This window comes from Erithacus rubecula (assembly GCF_903797595.1).
Source record: "Erithacus rubecula genome assembly, chromosome: 19".
NCBI lineage: Eukaryota > Metazoa > Chordata > Aves > Passeriformes > Muscicapidae > Erithacus > Erithacus rubecula.
Window position 1 is genome coordinate 9,533,449 of NC_136671.1, and position 20,010 is coordinate 9,553,458.

General features: G+C 48.9%; 2 protein-coding genes across 5 annotated transcripts in view; both read left to right on the forward strand.

The window, feature by feature from the left end:
• Positions 1-1,725: 1,725 nt before the first annotated feature.
• FOXN4 (forkhead box N4) lies at positions 1,726-19,824 on the forward strand. 4 transcript variants are annotated; one of them, XM_079322550.1, is made up of 11 exons: positions 2,022-2,098; positions 3,185-3,270; positions 12,460-12,623; positions 13,610-13,719; positions 13,808-13,948; positions 14,090-14,217; positions 14,918-15,014; positions 15,645-15,852; positions 16,992-17,351; positions 18,083-18,237; positions 19,514-19,824. In XM_079322550.1, the coding sequence occupies exons 2-11, from the start codon at positions 3,188-3,190 to the stop codon at positions 19,577-19,579; spliced, it is 1,512 nt and encodes a 503-aa protein (XP_079178676.1). In that variant the 5' UTR covers positions 2,022-2,098; positions 3,185-3,187; the 3' UTR covers positions 19,580-19,824. The 4 variants fall into 4 exon arrangements, with proteins under 4 accessions (XP_079178674.1, XP_079178676.1, XP_079178673.1 ...); XM_079322548.1 differs by lacking the exon at positions 2,022-2,098 and adding an exon at positions 1,726-1,804 and having other exon boundaries at positions 18,083-19,824; XM_079322547.1 differs by having other exon boundaries at positions 18,083-19,824.
• The window catches only part of SVOP (SV2 related protein), a 72,469-nt gene continuing 62,912 nt past the window's right edge, over positions 10,454-20,010 (forward strand). Inside the window, exon 1 of the mRNA XM_079322545.1 lies at positions 10,454-10,460. The gene's annotated coding sequence lies outside the window, so the exon portion shown is untranslated. The remainder of the gene's footprint in view (positions 10,461-20,010) is intronic.

Consider the following 20,010-nt stretch of genomic DNA (forward strand, 5'->3'; position numbering starts at 1 on the left):
TTTAAGTTACAAGGTAAGGATGTGACGACTCTGAGATGACCTTTTAATAAGTTACAGCCCAACGTTAATTAATGCAGCCTGTAATTAAGGGAACACTTGCAACTGTGCAAACTCCATGCCTGAGGCTCTGCCAGAACTGTGACTTTTATTTCAGTTCTCCAGAGGTGCCTGATAAAGGCATTGATTCATAGAAGTATTGATTAATCTCCACTTCTATTGACAGCAATTAACAGAGAGAGATTTGATGCTCATCAAAGTGAAAAGATTCTCATTAAGAGCAGAAAAAAAAGATCTGTCTTCACATTTCATCCTCTCTGTGGTAAACTGGCAAGCACAAGGAAATACATTTATCATGGATTTGTGGGTTTTCATTGTGCAAGGATATTGGGAGTATTTCCACATTTCAGCTTTGCTGTGCAGAGCCCAAAGGACCTGGTGTCATCACAGCCTCAAAACTGCCTCTACTCAAAGGCCACTTTCCTGGCAGAGAAGGTTGGTCCCTGTTTGGGTGATGGGCTTATAGGAAATAAAATCTGATCTCAAGAAAAGACCTGGACTGTCCAAGCCAATATTTTGTGGGGCTGGATCTCTGCTGATGTGGAATTTGATCTTGGCTCAGTTGTTTGATCCACATCTCTCACGTACTGAGAGGTAACACTGTCCCAAATTCGTGTCATTATCATCAAACTTCACTTTTGATGGCTGAACCACCCTTTAAAAGCCTCTGGTGCAAGAGGAGGCAGAATTATGGTGCACAGAATGAATGATTCTGTTTCTGTTAGCAGATTGCTCCAACATGGCCTTGGACACTTCCAGGGATCCAGGGGCAGCCACACTTCTCTGGGTACCCTGTGCCAGGGGCTCAGCATCCCATCCTCATCCATCCCAGGGATCCAGGGTTCAGCATCCCAACCTCATCCATCCCAGGGATTCGGGGTTGAGCATCCCATCCTCATCCATCCCAGGGATCCGGGGTTCAGCATCCCAACCTCATCCCTCCCAGGGATCCGGGGTTCAGCATCCCAACCTCATCCCTCCCAGGGATCCAAGGTTCAGCATCCAATCCTCATCCATCCCAGGGATCCAGGGTTGAGCATCCCATCCTCATCCATCCCAGGGATCCGGGGTTCAGCATCCCAACCTCATCCATCCCAGGGATCCGGGGTTCAGCATCCCAACCTCATCCCTCCCAGGGATCCGGGGTTCAGCATCCCATCCTCATCCCTCCCAGGGATCCAAGGTTCAGCATCCCAACCTCATCCATCCCAGGGATCCAGGGCTCAGCATCCCAACCTTATCCATCCCAGGGATCCAGGGCTCAGCATCCCAACCTCATCCATCCCAGGGATCCAGGGCTCAGCATCCCAACCTCATCCATCCCAGGGATCCAGGGGCAGCCACAGCTTCTCTGGGCATCCCATCCTCATCCCTCCCATCCTCATCCCTCACCTCCCGCAGCGCTCAGGCTCAGAACGGGCTCTGCCTGCCCGGGGCTGTCCCGGCTCCGTTCCCGCTCCCCTTCCCGCGCCCATCCCGGTACCGGCGGGGACAGCAGGGGACAGGCAGGGACCGGCGGCTCCGGCCGTGCCTCCGCTCCGAGCGGAGCCCCGGGTACCGAGCACCCGGCACGGACCGCTGAGCATCGGGCACCGAGCACCGGGACCGGGCATCGCGTACCGGGCACTGCGCACCGATACCGGGCACCGGGCTTTGGGCACCGCTCTCCCGCCGCCCGTGCCCGTTTGAGCGGGCGGATCCCTCCCCCTCCTCCCTGCGGAAAGTTGCACAAAGTTGGCTGAATCTGGTTTGTTGTTTTGTTTTCTTTTTCCCCCGTTTCTATTCGCCGCTCCCCGCGGGGCCGCGCTGCCCGGGCCGGTGCTCGGGGCGGGGGCACCGGGGGCGGGCGCACCGGGGGCGGGGGCGGCCCGGCTCGGCACGGCCCTGCCCCGGCGCTGACCCCGGGCCGGGCCGCGCATGCTCGGGGCTGGACAGCTCCGGAGAGGGAAATTTAAACCGGGGCCGGAGCGCGGCCCCGCCGCCGGCCCCGCGCACCGAGCGCCCGCCGAGCTCCGGGCGGCCCCGGGGCCCCGCAAGACAGGTTGGTGCAGGAGCGGCGCGGGGTCGGGGATGGGGACCCCCGGGTTCACCGCATCCCGGGGCAGCGGGGATGGGGATCCCAGAGCTCCCTTAATCCATCCATCCATCCCGGGGCAGTGGGGATGGGGATCCCCAAAGCTCCCTGCATCCCGGGGTAGTAGGGATGGGGATCTCAGAGCTCCCCGCATCCACACATCCATCCCGGGGCAGCGGGGATGGGGATCCCCAAAGCTCCCTGCATCCCGGGGTAGTAGGGATGGGGATCCCAGAGCTCCCCTCATCCATCCATCCATCCCAGGGTAGCGGGGATGGGGATCCCCCGGCTTCCTGCATCCCGGGGTAGTGGGGATGGGGATCTCAGAGCTCCATCCATCCATCCATCCATCCATCCGTCCATCCATCCATCCATCCCCGGGGCAGTTGCGCTGGGAATCCTCGGGCTCGCTCTATCCTGAGGGACCCCCCGGCTTTTCCATCCCGGAGCAGCGGGTTTGGGGACTCGGTCTCCCCCCGAACCCCCGAGGCAGCGGGTCTGGGGTCTTTCCCGGCTCGCTCCATCCCCGCGGGTGTGGGGCTGGGGTTCTCCCTGGCTCACTCCATTCCTGGGGCAGCGGTTTTGGGATTTTCCCGGACTCCCCTTTCCATCCGCGGGGCTGGGAACCACCAGGCTCCCTCCACCCGTGGGGCAGCGGTCATGGGAGGATCCTCCCGGGCTCCCCTTCCATCTCTGGGCATCCAGGGCTGGGCTCTCCGGTTCCCCTCATCCCCGGGCGCCTTTGGACCGCTGCATCTCCCGCATCTTTTCCATCCAAAAAAGCGGCGGATGCTGTTTGGGGGATCAGCGCAGCCCAAGGCGGGAGCGCTCCGCTCGGTGCTCCCGGTTCCCTCCACCCTTGGCTGTAGGATGCTGCTCTGGGATGGGGCGGGATGATCCCCCGTGAGGTGTTTTCCTGCCTTTCCCAGTGCCACCAGCGCACCTGGGGCTGCCGGTACCGGGGCCGGGGCTCGGGCGGGGCCGGCGGCTCCCGCCGCTGCTGAAGTGCTGGATAGCTACTGCTGCTGACCGCTCCTTCTGCTGCTTCCCCAGGAGATGATAGAGAGCGATATCCCGTCCATAATGGCAGGAATCATTAGGAATTCAGGGCAAAACCACCACCCGTCGCAGGAGTACAGGTGAGGTTTTATCCCTTCCAAAAGCTGGCACAGCTGCCAACTCCTGTTGCTTCCTCCTTGTTTCCTAAAACAGTCCTTTTAGCATGTAGAAATCCACTTTTCTTCTTCTTCTTCATTTTTTTAAAAGCTATCTGAGTTATTTCTCCACCCTACATAGATTTCTAAGGCTGATGACCTGTTACAATGCATTCCTGATTTTAAAACATTCCTGTTCAAAGTATTCACAATGGTGGCATTTGGATGAAGGCTGGACTTGATAATATTGGAGGTTTTTTACATCCATAATCGTTCTATAATTCTATAATTCTCTGATTTTGTTACTAACTTTTATGTAATAAATACACCTCCAAAACCTTGGGCTGACCTCTCTCTAAACTCTCTGTGCAAACGTTGCCACAGAAGGATATTCTCGTTAAAATATAATAATTTAAAAGTTCCCTTGCAAATCACTTTGCATTGTTATGGAGCAGTCATGGAGAGACTAAACAAGTGCAAGAGACACTGGAGGAGTTTTTAATTAAAACAAGCACTTGTGTAGCCCTCCAAAGCACTGACATGTCAAAGGGCTTTTAATAGAGGTGGGAACAAACCTGGCTTTGCCAAGAGCATTTCATAATTTAATTTACCTGCACCACCGTGCTTCCATTTATCATTTCCAAGCATTGTTAGAAGTTACAGGAGGGTTCTGCATGAGTTACAGAGCCCTGGGTTATGTTAGGTTACATTTTGTCACATGATGCAAAGCTCCAAGAAATACAGAACACACACAACACATCCCAACTCTCACAACCAAACATAAAGCAAACCAGGAGAAAATTTTTTTTTTTTTTTAAACCATATGAGCATTGAGAGACTCCTTCCTCCCAACCTGAGGAGTTTGCAACCTTTCCTGGGGCTGCTGCAGGTATTCTTCTCCTCTCTCTATTCAAAATTCAGAGCCTCTTGCAGCTCAACAAGGGATTTGTTTTAGTCCCTGCAGCCTCTGGGGAAAGGGTTTGTGGATCTGCTTTTGCTGTTTACCGAGGCATTGTTTGCTCTGGGCATTTTTCTCAGCTCTGTCAATATTGGTGAAGAAATTATTGGGGGTTTAAGGCAGGGTGAGGGTCAGAGGGACTTCTGGGGATGTGGGTTTAAGGCTGGATCTTCAGTGCCCTGCAGAACTCACCACCTTAACAATGCCCCCTTTTCAGGGAGAGAATTATTCTTTAACTCAGAGCTGCAGGGAAAAAAATGCTTTTGGGGGAGAAAGATAGGATTTCTCTTACTGCAGTAAAAAAAAAAAAAAAAACATAACTTTCTACTTTTCCTCTTTTTAAAGATTTGGGTTTGCTTTGGGTCCTCTGTGAAACATTTTGAACTCAGTTCTCTAAAGTTTTTCACCCACTTGCGATTTCTTTGCCGTCGCTTTAAAACGAATTTTTTGACCTCGTTTAATAGTGGCAAATTCTGATAAAAATGCATAAAATCTGAAGTGCACCATAAATGCAGAGCAGTATTTGTCCTACTTCATGAGAAAACACTTTGGATTATGTAAAAGAAAATCTTTTAGACTGAATGATTTTAAGAAAAGAATAGACCTGTCAAATTCTATCAGCTCTGTTTACTCTCCTGCTGTCACCACAGTCCAAGACTGGAACCCACAGTCCTGAATTCTCCATGGGGGAGCATCAAGGCTCCACAAAATGGGGAATGGCCTCCAATTAGCGAGTGGGAGGCTGGGGCTGTGCTGAGAATACTCTTCTGTCTCATTTGGAATCTTTCAATGGGACAGTTGGACTTGGAGGAGCCCTGGCTTTGCTGGGAGGGGAGGGGATCAAACCCCCCAGACACCCATCAGTCTGCAGGAAGATTATGCTGGAAAATTTAGGATTTTTTGGATTTTTTTTTTTTTTTCCAGTAAAAGGAATGTGGGGGGGAAAAAAAAATCTGATTTCAGCAGATCTTTGAATTGTGCAGCTCCAAATTTTCTGTGGTAAATTTGCTGTGGCTCAGAGTGGTGATGAGGCTTGAGCTGCTTTTGGCTGCTGTGTGAAATCCCAGGATTTTTTTTTTTGTACCCCAGTAAAATGTTTTTAGGCAAATATCTCTCCCACCAGTGCAGCTGTGGGATATAAAACAGCACAGGGATGATTAAGGGCCATCAGATCTCCTTCACTGCCTGTTCTTATGGCACTGTCCCTGCCATGCAATGCAAAGTAATTCTTTATTTTAGCAGCTGCCTCTCTTAGTTACCTACAGAAAACACCAACATATTCAATATATTCATCCTTGTAGAGCTGGCAAATATTCCTAATGATTCCATATAGGACTTAAAGGAATAAAAGTAGAGAATTATAACACATATTGGGATTTTTTTAACCCTTAGCACTTCATCCTTGTTAATCATAATTAATAATTTCACCTGATTTAGGGCCAGTATTTTGATTTTTAAATCACAGCACGGGCAGAGCACAAGTTTTCTATGCAGTGGTGGCTTGTGGTGGTTTCAGAGCTGTGCAAATGAAAGCTCCAGGCTTTTCCCATGGAATTTATGGGCTGGTTCCTGGGAATCCAGGTTCTTCAGCTGCTGGGTGCTGTAGCCTTCAAGCAATATTTTGAATTGAAACATGGAATCTGTAATTTTAACATCTGATTCAATAATATTTCGTGTAAGGACCACATTTCTATTTTTTTTGTGTGTGTGTTATTATGTATTTACAGTGGGCAAAAGTCTTCTGGAGCATTTTGAAGGCCATGCATTTTCTATATGCATTTTCTATATGTTAAACAGGAATTAAGCTTTAAATAGACCCATTTTTGATCAAAAGGTGTTAATCATTAATAATTCAATAAATTAGCGGATTATATTGTCCTTTACCCATTTAAATTATCTCTTTGATTCTTAAAAAATTGCCTTAAAAAATCATTAGCTCGTTAGTCTGATCACATTTTTGCCATAATTACTTTATGTTGCCATAGTTCAGTGTAAAATCAGATTAAGAAGCACAGGGGCTGCTGTACTCCAGGAATTCCAGATGTGAGAGCATCCCAGTGGGAGAAAAAAAGATGACAAGTCTCTAATTTGAGCACACTTTAAAAGTTGTGCTCCCATATCTGACACCTCTGTCCCCTGGGATGGATGGATGGATGGATGGATGGATGGATGGATGGATGGATGGATGGATGGATGGATGGATGGATGGGAGTGTGCACACAAAAGGTTACAAATGCATCACTAACAACACCCTAATTGTTCCTGGAGTAAATGCCAGTGTCCATTCCTGTGACATTCCCGTGGGTGTCTGACAGGGAGTGAGATAATGACCCCGAGTGCCTCAGGAATTCCAGCACGGGGAGTCGCTTCATTCTTTAAAAAAAAAAAAAAAAAAAAAAGTGAGAAACCTCCAAGGAATCAGTCAAACTGGATTGATTTAAGTGGATTAGCACAACTGTTTCCTCGGCACTCCTGAGATGGGCTGATCTGGAGGAATAAAAATTTGTGGCATTTTGTTCCTCCCAAAGTCCCGTGGTGACAGCAGAGCTGGGAGGGGTTGGTTTGGGGCAACACCTTGGGGTCTTGTGGGACCAGAATGGGCTCATCCCCTACATCAGAAATGGTGTTTGGCCAAACAGGGGGAGAGAAAGGGAATTGGGATTTTCCCAGCATTGCTGGGGGATGTCATGGGCTCGTTGCCCCCGCTGGCAGTGCAGGGAGCAGAGCAGCTGCAGCCCCAGGGACTGGGGGGCTCTGCCAGCCCTGCCAGGGACAGCTGTAGGGCTGATATTCCCTTTACACTGCACTTAAACCTACATCAGCCTCCAGTGCTAATGAGCAGCAATTTCCAAGGGAAAGCAGCTTCCCAGCCAGACCACGGTCGTGTTTTTAATATAAAACATTCCTGTAGTGCCTGGTGCCTTGACACATTTTGCTTGTTCTGATTTTTTGTGTTGTTTGGGCTGGGATTTTTTACTAAACAGGTTCCAGAGGCAGATCCCAGCTGCATTTGGCAAATCCCAGCCTAGGGATGGTCAGAGCAGAGCAGGGAATGAGTGGCTGGGGGTGCAGTGCTGCCATCACCTCTGGTTTTCTCTGGGGTTTAAGCATTACACATTTCACTGTAATCCAGTTCCCACTGATCCCACAGCAAACTGGTGTAATGGGGGTTGTGAAATGTGGAACTGGGATGGATAAAAGGCTCCAGGAGTGCAGCTGGAGCCTGTTCTTAGTGCCAAGTGCCTTTGCAGGAGGTTTTTGGAGAGTCCAGCATGCTGCAAGGAAAGGAGACCATCCCCACCTGCCAGGTTAATGATGTTATTTGCTTTTTCCTCACTAGTTTTGGTTCTGATAATGCAATGTTTCTTGAGTTATAGGTAAGGAGGGACTCCCTTTACCCCTGGAAAGCTGCTTAATTTCTGTTCTGATTTCCAGCAAGGCCAGAAGTAACTCAGAGATCTTGAAGATGGGGAGAGGGAGGGGATGATGGTTTGGGGCTGCGTTTGTGTTGTGCCTTCAGGGAGGAATCACAAACCAAAAACTCTGGGAGCTGCTGGGTAAAGCAGGGCAGAAAAAAGGTGAAAGGGGCAGCTGGTTGTGAGTATTGAAACCAGAAAATAGTGGGGAGAAAAAAACACCTGAGAGGCAGGAAAATGGGAGGGGAAGGGCATAAAGGGAAGGAGCAGAGAGCTGGAATGAGGAGCTAAAGGAGGTGGGGAAGTTGAATCCTTCAGTAAAACAGAGGACACTTCTCACCATGGACACAGCTGGAGAGTCACAACACAAACCTTTTCCTTGTCCTGCATGTGAGAACTGTCTGTGCTCATCCTGAGGATTTTGTGTCATCCCAGACTGAGGAAAACACTTCTGGAAAAGGTTTTCTTCCTCTCCAGTTGTCTCTCATTGGATAAACCATTGCAAACAGCTAATTGAGAACCTATCACCCAATTGCTCCTGCCTGCTGAGCAGTTGTGTCACCTAAACCTGGGCTAAAAACTCAGGTGGCAGTTCTGGAAATGGGGAAAACAAACAGCCCTGTCCATTGATTGATGCTTAAAAATGTGGAATATCCCAAATGCAGCTGCAGGGGTTTGGCCTGGCTGTGTTTCAGATGGAGGGGAAGGGTTGTTGAGGGGATGGTCCTTACAGTCTCCAGGCATGGGGTCACCATCCCATGCACTGTGGGGGTGGATAATTCATGGAGAGTTCCCCTGGCAGTGGTTCCTGAGATGAGGAACCACCCCAGATGCAGCTCCCTCCAACAGCTCAGCCTGAGGGGAGGTGGCAGAGTCCCACTGGTGAGTACAGACTCAGATCCAGCTCTGGTGTTAAATTCCTGCAAGGTCAGGCCAGGAGTGGCTCCAATTCCGTGTTGTGCCAGCAGGATGCTCGTGATGGTGGGGAGAAAGAGGTAAAGAAACCTTTAGGTAGCTGTGAGTGAGGATTTTGTGCTGCTGGCTCTGGTGAACTTTGCCAGGTGAGCCCAGCATCAAATCTGCAAAGGGGTCTCATTCCAAGGTGTTCCTGATCCAACATTACCCTGATGGGATAAATATTCTGTGCAGATAAATCCAGAGCAGATTGCAAATACTAACAGCACCATGGAGCATTTCTGGACCACATCCAGTTTTCCAGGAGGATCTATGGATGAGCATCCTGGGATACACAGGAGACCTGGGGTTTAAATCCTCAGCACCCTCTGGATTCTCATCCTTGCAGGTGCCTTTCTAGGAGAGAAACACAGAGGCAGGATGTGTTTTCCTGCAGAGAGTTGAAAGCAGAGGGGTAAAAGTGGAATTGCATCATTTCACCACACCTTGAAAAAGAGCACCAGGCTTGCAACAGGTTTGGTGGGACTGCACCCTGCCCTTCCTGGGGTTCAGTAATTCCAGGAGCTCTGGGAATGAGCAGGGGAGGCTCAGCAGTGCATTAATTACAGCCTATCACTATTTATCTCATTTACATGCACTGAAAGGCTGCTTTTACCACAGTGCCCCATTGTGCCAGGGGCTGTGAACACCCAGCCAAAGGCAGGAGCTGAGTTTATCCTCCTGGAGTTTATTTATCCTCCTGGAGTTTATTTATCCTCCAGTCTGAGATGAGCAGGGAGGTGGTGGGGAATAGAATCCAATCCCACCTGGTATTCCAACATGTGCTCATGGATCTGTGGCTGTCTTAGCACAGGAGGAGGATTGAACCCCAGGAGATGACAATGTTGGTTATTCTCGTGCTTGGCTCTCTATTTTTTGCAGTTCAATTAGAATTTCTTCACTAAAGGAAGGGCACACACTAAGCCTGTGGCCTGGGAGATGTGCTGGGTTTATGTTACAGAATATCTCCAGGATTTTAAAACTCCTCAGCCAGGAGTAATGGGAATTCTTTAAAATTTCACTTTCTTTAAGAGATGAGACATCTCAACATTGGTTTTGAAGGCAGCCTGAAGAATAATCCTTAAACTTGAAACTGTGGAATCACAGAATTATCAAATCACGGAATCACAACTAATCATGGAATTGTAGAATCCCAGAATGGTTTGGGTTGGAAAGGACCTTAAATCCTTAAATCTTAGTTCTTGTTTCAGCCCTCCACCAGGGTTATAATTCTGACTGAATTTGCTTTCTTCCCTGTGTTTAACAGAGTGTTGGTTGATAACTAACAAATCCTTTTAAAGAAGAAAAAAAAGTGTAGTGAACAGGCTGAGGTGGTTTTAAAAGAACTGTAAACTCAAATTCAAACGGAAGGGAAGGGAAGGGAAGGGAAGGGAAGGGAAGGGAAGGGAAGGGAAGGGAAGGGAAGGGAAGGGAAGGGAAGGGAAGGGAAGGGAAGGGAAGGGAAGGGAAGGGAAGGGAAGGGAAGGAAGGGAAGGGAAGGGAAGGGAAGGGAAGGGAAGGAAGGGAAGGGAAGGGAAGGGAAGGGAAGGGAAGGGAAGGGAAGGGAAGGGAAGGGAAGGGAAGGGAAGGGAAGGGAAGGGAAGGGAAGGGAAGGGAAGGGAAGGGAAGGGAAGGGAAGGGAAGGGAAGGGAAGGGAAGGGAAGGGAAGGGAAGATCACTGACTTGGAGAAAGAGCCATCTTTTATCTTATTATTAAACATCATCTCATCCGTTTAAAACCTCATGACAGCAACACCAACTTTCCACTGGAGCCCAGCCCCTTTCCTTGCCTCTGTTTGCATCCCTTGAGAGGATGCTGAGCAGGACACCCAGCCCCGCATCCCGAGGGGTTCCCGGGGCTGGGGCATCCCGGGTGAGGGCAGGATCCGCAGTTTTCCTCTCCGGGGATGCTCGGGGAGGGTCCCTGACCCCGTTAGTGCCGCCTGGGCAGGGCGCGGGGTGCCAGATGGCGAGGGGACGTGTGTTGTGTGTCGCCTGTCACTCGGGCAGATTAATGGGAGGTTTGTTAAAAAAAAAAAAAAAGAAAAAAAAAAAAGAAAAAAGGGGGGTGGGATAATTAAGCGGGGTCCCCAAAGACAAAGGGGGACACGTGCCGCGGGCGTTGGGCGCACAAAGCGCCGCCGCTCCCCCTCAATGGAACCAACTGTTGCAAAACGACCCCGAGCCTGCCCGGTTTTCAAATCATTTCATGCCCCTGTTTTCTTCCAATCCAGCCAATCTCCGAGCAGCGAGAGCCGTCACCTGATGGACTTTTTTTTTCTTTTTTTTTTTTTTTTTTTTTTTTTTCCTTTTTTTTTTTTTTTAATGGATTGAAGTCCCCATGCCTGGCGAAATAACTGAGCGGTGTAACCATGGCAATGCTAATTATTGCCCTATAACTACAGTAGGAGGGAGATTTGAACAGGGGATTTTTTTTCTTTTTTTTTTTTTTTTGGCTCTTGGTCCTGTGTTGATTTCCTCCCCCCCCCCCCCTTTTTTCTTCTTTACAAAATCTTTTTGCAAACAAATGGCGTTTTGATTTAAAGATCTCCCCCCAGAGTGGCTCAGGGAGCTTTGATAGGTGATTCTGGAATTCCTGAATAGAGGAGTTGAAAGCTCCAGGACAGGCAGGCACGGGAGCTCTGCCTTGCTCTTTTAAGCTGATTTAGAGTCGTGTAAAACATAAAAGATGCTTCAGCAAGAGACCAGATTTATTTGAGCTTTCTGCAGCATCACTTGGCAGCAAACACCCATCAGCAGCAGACACCACTTTAACACTTTAACTTTTTGAAAGCAAGAGGGTTTGAAAGCAAAATCAACTGCATCCAACTAAATTATGTTTTCTGAGAGATGAAGATGTTTTCCTGGATCTGAATGCCTTTAGGTTTACCCTGAGTGTGCAATGACAATTTCCTGACATGTCCTAATTACTGCTTTACTCCTCAAGGTGCCAGTGACTCCTCTAACACTGTTTCACATAAATTAATTAATTTAGCCTTTCATTTGCAAGAGTTCTTCTATTGACTTTAACAGCGAGTTTGGACCACACAGGGATTTTTGAGTGCTGTAAATACATTCCAATATTTCTGTTTTGTACCACGTGCTCTATCAGAAACAAAGCAAAATGGGTAAAAGGTGTCAAAAGCAGAGCTTTAAACCAAAAGCAGCCTGTCACAGCTGGTGCCTGGCAGATACAGTGCCTCCAGTCCCAAACCTTTCATTCTGGTCCTTTACTCTGTCAAAAACTGCCTAAAAATTGGCCTTTTAAGTATCAATAACTTCATGTATTTGAATGGAGAATATCAGCAGTTCAGTCTGGGAAGTTCTTTTTATGCAGCTGCTGATTTGTATCTCCTGACAGGATCCAGGGGTTGGGAAAAGCTTTTTCCAGGTGTTCCAGCAGCAGCACACACATTCCCCAGGAGCTGGGCACAGAGCTCCTTCCAAGGATTGCAGGGTTAACAGAGAATGATCAGATTCAAAGTCCTGGTTTCTCCCCCCTCACAGCCAAACAAGTGTAAATTTCTGACAGATGTGAAAATAAGGAATCAGTTTGGATTTGTTTCCAGGCAGTTTCTCTGCTGGGTTCCTGGGGCTTCTTCCCCCACAAATGCTCCACAAGAGGTTTTTTTAACCAAAATGTTTAAACAGGACAAAGGAGCACAAAACCAGGTAAAGGGGTGTCAATAACCAGCTGTGAAACCGCTGGGCACATCTGGATTTGGATCCAGAATTCCAGCCTGGTGGTTTTTTTTGACCTGCAGGAGCTTTGGCATCCCAGCCCTTTCTTTCCAGGGTGCTGCAGCCCCATCCCCATCCCTGCTGACCTGCCCTGCTGCCTTGCAGGCTCCTGGCTTCAGACCCATCCCAGCTGAGTGAGGATGAGCTCCCGGGGGATCTGCAGTCCCTGTCCTGGCTGACATCCGTGGATGTGCCTCGGCTCCAGCAGATGGCCAGTGGCAGAATGGATTTCAGCCTGGGGGCTCAGAGTGCCATGCTCCAGCAGACAGGTACTGTTGGGAAGTGGGAATAGGGAATAGCTGCTCCTTGAACAGCACAGCCTGCCCCCACCACTCCCCCTCAGGCTCCCTTTTCCTCTGCTTTTACATTTTGCTTCCTGTCCAAAGACCTGTTGGTTTCTCATCAGGGCTCTGCTGGTGCCTTCCCCTCATTCCAAAAGGGAGAGAGTTCCAGCACTGGCAACACTCAGATCCCATGGGAATGAATTTCTGCTCAGTGCAGCTGCTGGTGTCTTGTTGGGCTGAGGAATTTTAAATCCCGGGTTTCAGAGGTTTTCAACAGCTTTGAAATTAGGAAATTAGATAATTAATCTTTCTGCTTTGTTTCAACACTGCTGAGATGAAGGGCACCTCATTTACCTCACACCTCTTTGCTCCCTGCAGCCTGTGCTGGCTGAACTCCTTTCTTTCCATTGTGAACATCCTTTAGGTAAACACACATCATTCCCTGTGGCATTCCGCAGGGAGAGCTCAGCCCCTGCCTGCCTGAGAGCACAAATCCAGCTCATGCTGGATTGTTTCTCTTTTGTAAGACCCGGTGCCTGTGTCCCCACCGTGGGCTGTTAAACAGCTGCCACCTCTCACTCCCTGCCTAACGAGTTTTTGGGAGCAGCTGATGTCATCTGGGCAAGCTGTGAAATGCTCTGGGGATGGAAAGGCAGAGGGGTTGGAATCTTCACTCCAGAGCTTCCCTGCATTATTAACCCCCAGTGCCATCCCTCTTCCCTGAACTGTGCTCCCATGGGACCATTCCCTGCCTTCCTCAGCCCCTTTTCCTGAGCTGTGCTCCCATGGGACCATTCCTCACCTTCCTCAGCCCCTTTCCCTGAGCTGTGCTCCCATGGGAGCATCTCTTGCCTTCCTCAGCTCCTTTTCCTGAGCTGTGCTCCCATGGGAGCATCTCTTGCCTTCCTCAGCCCCTTTTCCTGAGCTATGCTCCCATGGGACCATTCCCTGCCTTCCTCTCTCCACGCCAGGTCCCGTGGGGAGCACGATGCACTCGACACCTGGAGCAATGATCCACATCCAGACCAGCCTCCCACAGGGAATCCTGGGCCTCAATCCCATTTCCAGCCATGGAGCCAATGTAAGAGCAGCCCTTGGTGGCTCGTTACTGCCCCAGCTCCTGGCACAAGGTGTTGGTAATTCCTTGACTCTCGTGTTTCTCTTGGCAGATGAGCCCCTATGCCGTGGGTGGGCAGCTGTCCCCTGGTTTGCAAACACAGCAACAGCTCTTCCCTCCTCATCCTCCTCATCCTCCTCCTCCTCACCCCCAGCAGGTGTTTGCCCTGGCCCAGAACCCCCAGCAGGTACTGGTATGTTCTTGTTGTCTGTCTTGAAGTACCTGCCAAGATCAAATCTAGATGTCATTCAAAAGGAAACCAAAATATCCCTAAACCTACACACCCACTGACATTTTGCATCCAGCATTTCCCTTCTTTTTCCTCTGCACACAGTGTAACCCAGCAGCAATGTACAACACACCCTATGGGACACAGCCACACTACTCTCAGCCACGCCTGGCTCCCCACTCTGCCCAGGAGCTGCATCCAAAGCATTATCCCAAACCCATCTACTCCTACAGGTGAGTGGGGAGCAGGAAGCACACTGCCTACAGCCTGTCCTGGGATGGCTGTGACACTGCAGGGCTGCCTGAGTCCTTTGGAAGGGGACAAAAATCCTCTCATCTATGCAGGAGCGCTGTGGAAGGTGCCTCTGAGGGGTAGCAGGAGGGAACAAGCAAAGTAATTCCTTTGAAGAGCAAGAGAGGAGGATAGAGGGGGAGTAACTGCACAGAGGAGTAAAATCTGAGACTCACAGGGAAATGGTCACAGCACCAGGCCTGGCAGAGCCTAAGAATAAGGGTTTGGATAATCCTTTTGGGAATGTGGTGTGACTCTTGGGGATGCTGCTGTGCAGGACCAGGAGTTGGACTCAAGGATCTCTGTGGGCCCCTTCTAAATGAGCTTATCCTGTGATTCTGGGACTTCTGAGCCTTGGGAACAGAAACCCCAGGGCCTCAGCTGTTTGTGTCTGAAGAGGTGAGTCCAAGGGTGCTAGACAGAAGATTTGGAGTGACAGGATAAGAGGAGTAGGGTTAGATGGGATATGGGGAAGGAATTCCCAATGTGAGTGTGGTGAGGAAGCTGTGGAAAATTCCAAGGCCAGATTGGACTTGGCTGGGAGCACCCTGGGCTAGTGGAGGGTGGAACTGGATGAGCTGTAAGGTCCCTTCCCACCCAAGCCACGCCAGGATCCCAAACCATTCCCGGGTTTCCCTGCAGCTGTCTGATTGCCATGGCACTGAAGAACAGCAAGACAGGCAGCCTGCCCGTGAGCGAGATCTACAGCTTCATGAAGGAGCACTTCCCCTACTTCAAGGTACCTGAGCCTTCCCACCTTGGAACTGCCATATTCCAGCCCCTTTTCCACTTTCCATTTACCCCCGGGGGAGTCTTTTGTGGGATGGTGGTCAGGACAAACTCAGGCTCTCTATATTCTGGTCTTGAAGTTTGAAGTTACTGTGGGTACAAAGGACTGTGCTGGGAACTGCCAGCCACAGCTCAGAGCAGGGCAGATAAGAGAATTACATGGGAGAAAGAAGTAAGAGCATGGTCTAAGAGAGATTTTCCCCTTTACAACACAATAAATCTTCTCCTATGTTGAATATTCTAATTTCCACTAACCAATCTAATACAAGATACAAATTCTCTAATATTTGTGTACAACCTATAGGAATCACTACATTACCATGTTTTACTGCTTTCTTATCTCTAAACCTTATCTCAAACCCTTACTGTCATGCCTGGAGAGGATGTCTGCTGGCTGTTTGTAGCATTTGGCATTCTCTAAACAAAGGAAGGAGCATTCAAACATTGATATTGTCGCTCTCAGCCACCATTTCCATCTCACTTATGGTTTCCATATTCTCCAAGTCTTTCGCTAGGCACTCATATTTAGAAGGTTTTCCCTGATTCATCCATCCCATTAACCCCTTCCTGCCCCTCACAGACAGCCCCTGACGGGTGGAAGAACTCGGTGAGGCACAACCTGTCCCTGAACAAGTGCTTTGAGAAGGTGGAGAACAAACTGAGCGGCACCTCCCGCAAGGGCTGCCTGTGGGCCCTCAACCCTGCCAAGATTGACAAGATGGAGGAGGAGATGCAGAAGTGGAAGAGGAAGGATTTGGCTGCTATCCACAGGAGCATGGCTAACCCAGGTAGTGTCTCACATGGCCAGCATGAAGATCCGTGGTGTTGCTGCAGGGTTGCTGTTTGTAGGAATATTTGAATATCCAGTCGTGTTTTAATGTACTTGTGTTGATCTGGAATAGAGAATGCAGAGGAAAAGGAATAAAATAAGTGATTGTTGAAAGGATGCACTTTGGGCAGTGCAAGAGCCTGGCTGGGGTTACACCCAAATCAAATCCAAGATGGATCCTGGTCCTGAGTTTTCACACTTTTATAAGTTTTGGTTCATCTACATATGGGGTCAATTATCCAACTCAGCCCCAGGCTATGAAGTCTCAACCCCCTGGCTTTGCCCCCTTTCCCTCACCATTGTTTTTGCTTTTTGGGTGCCAGTTGTCCTTAATTCTCTAGGTAGAAAGGAATTGTTTTGTCCAACTACCCTGTGAAGAGAACTTACTAACACCTAATATGAAGTTTCAGTTACACACTATGCAGCAGAGAATCTGAAAAAATATAAAAGCTAAAACCCAAGGCATCACTTCTCATAGAGAAGCATTTTAATGCTGTTTCTTGCCTGTTCTTCTGCAAAAGTCTCCCTTTCATAAGACATTTCTTATCTATAAAATAGAATTTATGAATATTTATACTATATTATTATATATGCTATGAATGTGATATATTTATTTATGTATTATTTATTTCTAATTTCCCTCCTTACTTATAAAATTTCTTATTTATAACAAAAGATGTTTTCGCAGCTCGGTATTGAGAAAATCAACAGAAGTTTTTTACTACAAAATCAATCAGTGATAAATTACAGATTATTTGTTTAAATGCAAAAGGACCACTGAAACAGTCAGGAGTTTTTTTGTACTTTTTTTGGGAGATAAGCAGAATTGTGAGTGTTTCTGTGAGCACAGAGTTCTGCAGCTGGGGATGAGCTATCATCAAAGGTGGCTGGGCTGCTCTGCAGCTTCATGATCATTTCTTCAGCTCAGTCAGGGCAAACCATGGAGGTGGATTTGGGGAAGGAATTAGATGGCATTTCTTTGCTCCTTGCACAATCACAACCAGTGACAGTTCATGGCATTAGATATGGTTGTGCTTTGGGCAGTCCCTGCTGGAACAAATGGATTAAAGCCTCTCTTTTCCTCCTTGGAACGGGCAGAGGAGCTGGACAAGCTGATCACTGACAGACCCGAGAGCTGCAGGCGGCCCCACAAGCAGGCAGAGCCCGAGGGGACCCCCCTGGGCCGCATCTCCGTGTCCCAGCTCCAGCCCCAGCCCATCATGACTCTGTCCCTGCAGTCCCTGCCCCTGCACCACCAGCTCCAGACCCAGGCTCGCCTCGCCCCCAACTCGCCAGCACCTGCACAAACCCCCCCTCTGCACACCCTGCCTGACATCAGCCACAGCCCCCTGCCCCAGCACCCCATGGGACGAGCCCCAGACTTCCCCAACGTGGTGGTGGACATGAGCACGGAGGTGGATGCTCTGGATCCCAGCATTATGGATTTCGCACTGCAAGGTACAGGGGGAGGCCTGGGGAGGGCAGGGCTGGGGTTTGGGGTTGTGGTTATCACTGAATATCCAACCAGCATCCTCAGGGGGGTGTTCTGTGTGTTGGCATCTGTAGGGTGAGTTCTTGGGACACCCTCAGTGGATTTTTGTCCCTGTGCCAGGTGGGACAGCAAAGCACTTTCCTGGGCAGGGGTGTCCAAGCAGCTGGATCTGGGACACCACATCTCTGTGTCCCTGGGAAAATAGAGCTCTGCTCATGCTTTGGGGTTTTCTTCTGTGCAAGTAGAACTTCCTTGGATTGTGGTGATGCCTGACATGGTCCTGGGTAGAGCACAGGTAGAGAGGTGCTGTCTGGAAAGGTCTGGAATCACAGGATTTGGGGGATTAGACTTGCTGCTCAGAAAGGTCTGGAATCCCAGGATTTGTGGGGGGATAAGACACAGTTGCTGCTCAGAAAGATCTGGAATCCCAAGATTTGGGGGATCAGACTTGCTGCCCAGAAAGGTCTGGAATCCCAGGATTTGGGGGATCAAACTTGCTGCCCAGAAAGGTCTGGAATCCCAGGATTTGGGGGATCAAACTTGCTGCCCAGAAAGGTCTGGAATCCCAGGATTTGGTGGATCAAACTTGCTGCTCCTTGCTCCACAGTGTTCCCACCCTCGAGCAGCGAATCCCTTTCAGTCCCAGCCCCGGGGGTTGGGGATGTGCTGCTGTGAGCAGGATTCCATCTTTTTCCAGGGAACATTTGGGAGGAGATGAAGGACGACAGCTTCAGCCTGGACACCCTGGGTGCCTTCAGCAACTCCCCCCTGCATCTGTCCGAGTGCGAGCTGGGCACGCCCGGCCTCACGCCCGTGTCCAGCGGCAGCGACCGCTCCTTCTCCGACCTGCAGGTCACCGGTCTCTACACCACCTACACCAGCCTGGACAATGTGGCAGCTGCTCAGTACATGAACCCCCAAGGCAACAAACCCATCCCTCTGCTCTGAGCTCCGCCCCGTCCCGCGGATCCCGAGGGACGGTTCTTCCCCCGTGATTAAAATCCCATCGGGAAGCTCCAAGGGCTCGTCTTGCTTTGGGATGTGTTGGCTGCTTCCAGCGTGTGAGGTCAAAATAAATCAAGATGGGATTTGGTAGAACCACTTTTCTCCCCCTCCATGGCAAGGGCGTGGATATTTGTGTTGTGGGATTGGGGAGCTCTCCAGAAGGACCGGGAAGGCAGCAGGAACTTTCATTGGAATGTAACTGAGCTAAAAATCATCCAGTTAAGGGAGTTAAATTTATTCCTGTGTCACCACTGTCACAGAAGCCACCACGAGCTAAGGGGCTGGCCAGCCCCAAGTTGGTTGATTGTGCCCCTGGTGTGTAATTTTTTTCTTAATTTGCCAAATTGGACAAAGACCTCCCCCGGTTCCTGGAGACATTTGCACCACTAACACTTTTCTGATGTCACTGTTGTTAATTTATTGTTAGGAGGTAGAGAAAAAAAGAGCAAAACCACTAAAACCACAAACTTACCTCCCTAGCAGACCACTGTTATATCTAGATTTGTAAAAGTCCTCACCCCTGAAGGAAGTGGTACTACCGAACTATTAAAACTGATCACTGGCTAGAGGATTTTAGGAATTATGCAGATTTTTAGGATTTTTTAAAAAAATAGATTTGTTTATAGTCTTGTGTATTGTGCTTCTGTCTATTCTTGTGCTAGGCAGTATTACTATTTGTAAATTTATTTATATTTATTGTTATGAAAAGAAATTATGTGAACTGAGCACTGTTCAATTTGTATAATGCTGCAGTAACCTGTTTTACAGCCACTAAATTATTCATCATCAGAACCACACCCATCTTATCCAAGTTTTTATAAACTACATTTCTTTAATAAGCACTTTTGATACTGTGAAACTCATGCTTTTGAAAAAATTCAGAGACCAAATATTATCACTGTACCTTTCATAATAGTCTTTGCTAATTAACTAAAAATCTTGATTCTAATGTAGCTTTTAAAAGAAAACTTTTCAAACCCTGCTTTGTACTTGTTAACATAAATTGCAAATAATGTGATGAAACATCTGAAATATGTTGGAATTTAGCATTTAGTCTACTTATACCTCTGTGAGCACAAAGTGATATTTATATCTTGGGTTTTGTCTGTTCCTGTGCATTCAGAGAATTTCCCAGTGCCATATCCAGGGGCTCCCAGGCTTTTCTCTCCCACACCCATCCATGGATTAAAGCTGGAGGGTGCAGGATGCTGGAGTGGCCCCAAAGGGCACTTTCTTGCTTGAAAATATAAAGATCAGGGGCTTGGAAACATCTGTGCCTGTATCCTCCCAGTGCATCCCTCCATGGCAATCTCTTCCAACAATGCTCCTCGTCATAATTTATTGTCCAAGGACAAATGTGATGAATGATCCTTTGCTGTGACTGGTGTCACCTACACTGTCTTTGCTTTTTTAAATAAATATTTCTTAGCACTATGCCTGGGGCATTCTGGGTGTGCTGTCTGCTGGGTGTGGTGTCATGCTGAGCTTCCCCAGGTTTCATTCCCTTTACAGGTGAAGTTGAAAATGGATCCTTGGCTCAAATCCTCCAGGAGAATGAGAGTTTATAGATATTTACTGTAAGAGTTTACAGCTACTGACTCTAACAGTTCTTCCTCTGTG